Raw genomic sequence first — 2,607 nt, 5'->3', positions numbered from 1 at the left:
AGTGTTTGGTGATATTTGGATATATTTGAGTATATAAGTAAACAAAAAAATTACCAAGCAAAGAATCAAAAATAAAATAAAATTAATAAAAATTGTTTTGCCCTATTGGGTATAAATTGTTATGTAAATATAACTGATAATCAATTGTATTTTTGTCATAATCTTTGTGATCATCAGTGATTGATTTTTTTAATGTCGAAAAAGTTTGCAATTTTTACGTTTTGTTTTGAAAATATCACCACAAGCACAAAACTTGTTTAATTGTATGAGTGCTGGTAAGTCCTCTCTTGTAAGGTTGTTCTGATTGATTTCATAGCCTAATGCACAGCTATTTGGATAAAGTAAACCATAGTTCCATCTATTTGATAAGGGGGTGTAAAATAACAAAATTTTTTAGTTGAGCCAATCAGTAATAATGTTCACAGCTCACCGTCAAAATTTGAGCCTTCAAATCCATGTGTCTAGAATTATCTACATTTGAATGTTAAAATGACAACTCATTTTGGGGGTATCGTGAAAATTTGTTAATTTAAGATTTACCTGATGCAAACTTTCGAGTTGTAAGCGATACCATGGAAGAAGATGGGTATGTTTTGGTGACTATACCCAAAGATGCACTCCAATACCGGTATTTGGAGGGACACCGTAGAATCTGAATGAAAGAATCCAAATATCTTTTATACTACAGGGTTGGTGTGTTCGACCGGACTTGCTGGATGCCTCTCAAGATCCCCAAGAAAATGGTAAGTGTTTGAGCTAGCCCAGTATGTGTTGCTAACTTTTATCAGAGAGAGTATTTATATGGAGAGTTTTCGGTTAACCTCTATCAAAAATAACTATCAGAGACCATATGGAGAGTCAGCAAGTTTTTGGTTAACCTCTATCAATAATAACTATCAGAGACTGGGAAGATCCGGGAACTTACTGAATTTAAGGATTTTCGAGAAATATAGTGGAAGTGGGATACTCAGGAAGATGGGAGAATGTATCGGTCTGGCAAGATGTAGTGTCAGTGTCATTCCAGATGATGATGATTACACCACAGATGAAGATTTTGATTCTGAAGATGTTTCTTGGTCATCTTTCCACAGCCAGTCGTGTACAACACGAAAGAAAGATGGCGGAAGGTGTGTGTCACGAAATGTGCTCTGTTATTGTTAAGAATTTCTGATGTAAATACAAGATATTTCACCGAGAAGGCAATGATTATGTATTATATCATCTTCATGGACTATTGTTTAAAAGCTAAAAGTGTATTTTGAAAGTATACGAGTACGTTTTGACATGAAACATGATGAAGACTTGTCGCTAAGTGGATCGCCAGTCACTCAAGGTAAACAAACCAGTTTTATTGACAAACACTGTGTTGAAGACATAGTTCGTAAGGCCCTTTCGGTTGCTGTCAAACAACTTGAACCTGATTTAACATGACAGTTAAAAACGTTGAAATCATCAATAAAGTCTCTAAACATCCAAGTGTAAAAAATGTCTGGTTTACAAATGGGAAAATTATCATCCAAGGCCATAATAACAATTCGTGCAAACTTCAATGTGACACGGATATCGATAAACAACTTTCAAGAGCACCAAAACACTATCGCTCGACGTAAATCTATGTATTCTGATTTTTTCACTGACATAGCTTTATAACAGAAATTAATGATAATTTGATGTTCTGTTTACGAAATGGCATTGAATAAATATATATATTACATAGTTGTCGGAGAAATTTGAACACTGGATGTCTATGAGTCTGAGTAGTTTTCAATATATGTGTCATACTATGATGTGGAATCAGTAAGAGATCTAGAAATCTTCTATCTCACAGCCAGTCGACATAATTTAGCTCTCAGCGGGGTCGGGATGTTTCGGACAATTGTGACGTTTGTTCACAAGCTTGACAATCGGGGCAAACGTGCAATCGCGGGGGGCAATTTAGCAAAGCACCTTGACAGACGATTAAACGTCGGGAAACGGACTTTCACGGAGTATTTTAGATTCGAGATTATTTTTGTTAAAACACACAAGTTATAATACGTTACATTTTTATTGCCGTTTTAGTTTAAACGTAGTCGGGTATGTTTTATGGCAAAACGTTGAACAAATACGTCCAAGTTAATTTTCTGGGTTTTTTTTTTGATCAAATATTAATCCATTTTTCTACTTTGGGTTGTTTGATTCATATGAATACAATTTAGGATAATATATGTCTATTGGTTAGTATTGATAATCAACCAATCAAATCCTTTGAATTTTGAGACGGGACAGATTACAATCCAGTATCAGACCAATAATTTTGTTACCAACGACGCTTTACTGCAGACTTTTTATGATTTTCAACGAACCCAATTGTATCAAATTATCTATTCTAATGTAATTAAATTTAAAAATGTTATTAAAAGCTATGATGTCTGGTTTCATCCTCAGCTAAGTATAAACAGAAAGATATTTAAAACAGTTCTTAAGTAGGCCTACAGATAGAAATACTTAGTATTTTGTTGAACCATTTCGCATAACGCAGCCCTGAAAGCCATAACCTTATTTTTCGTTACGTAAAATCGAAATATCGAATACTCATCATATGATCGATAATGCAAGAGCAGCTGA

General features: G+C 34.2%; 1 protein-coding gene across 1 annotated transcript in view; it reads left to right on the top strand.

Moving 5' to 3' along the window:
* Positions 1-975: 975 nt before the first annotated feature.
* The window catches only part of LOTGIDRAFT_167842 (hypothetical protein), a gene marked incomplete at both ends in the record, with an annotated part of 4,050 nt that continues 2,418 nt past the window's right edge, over positions 976-2,607 (top strand). Inside the window, 2 exons of the mRNA XM_009065726.1 lie at positions 976-1,127; positions 1,266-1,333. Of these exons, the coding sequence (XP_009063974.1) occupies positions 976-1,127; positions 1,266-1,333 (220 nt within the window). The remainder of the gene's footprint in view (positions 1,128-1,265; positions 1,334-2,607) is intronic.

Source organism: Lottia gigantea (genome assembly GCF_000327385.1).
Source record: "Lottia gigantea unplaced genomic scaffold LOTGIsca_70, whole genome shotgun sequence".
NCBI classification, from domain to species: Eukaryota; Metazoa; Mollusca; class Gastropoda; family Lottiidae; genus Lottia; species Lottia gigantea.
The sequence above is the reverse complement of the archived record's forward strand: the minus strand, read 5'-3'. Positions and strand labels throughout refer to the sequence as shown.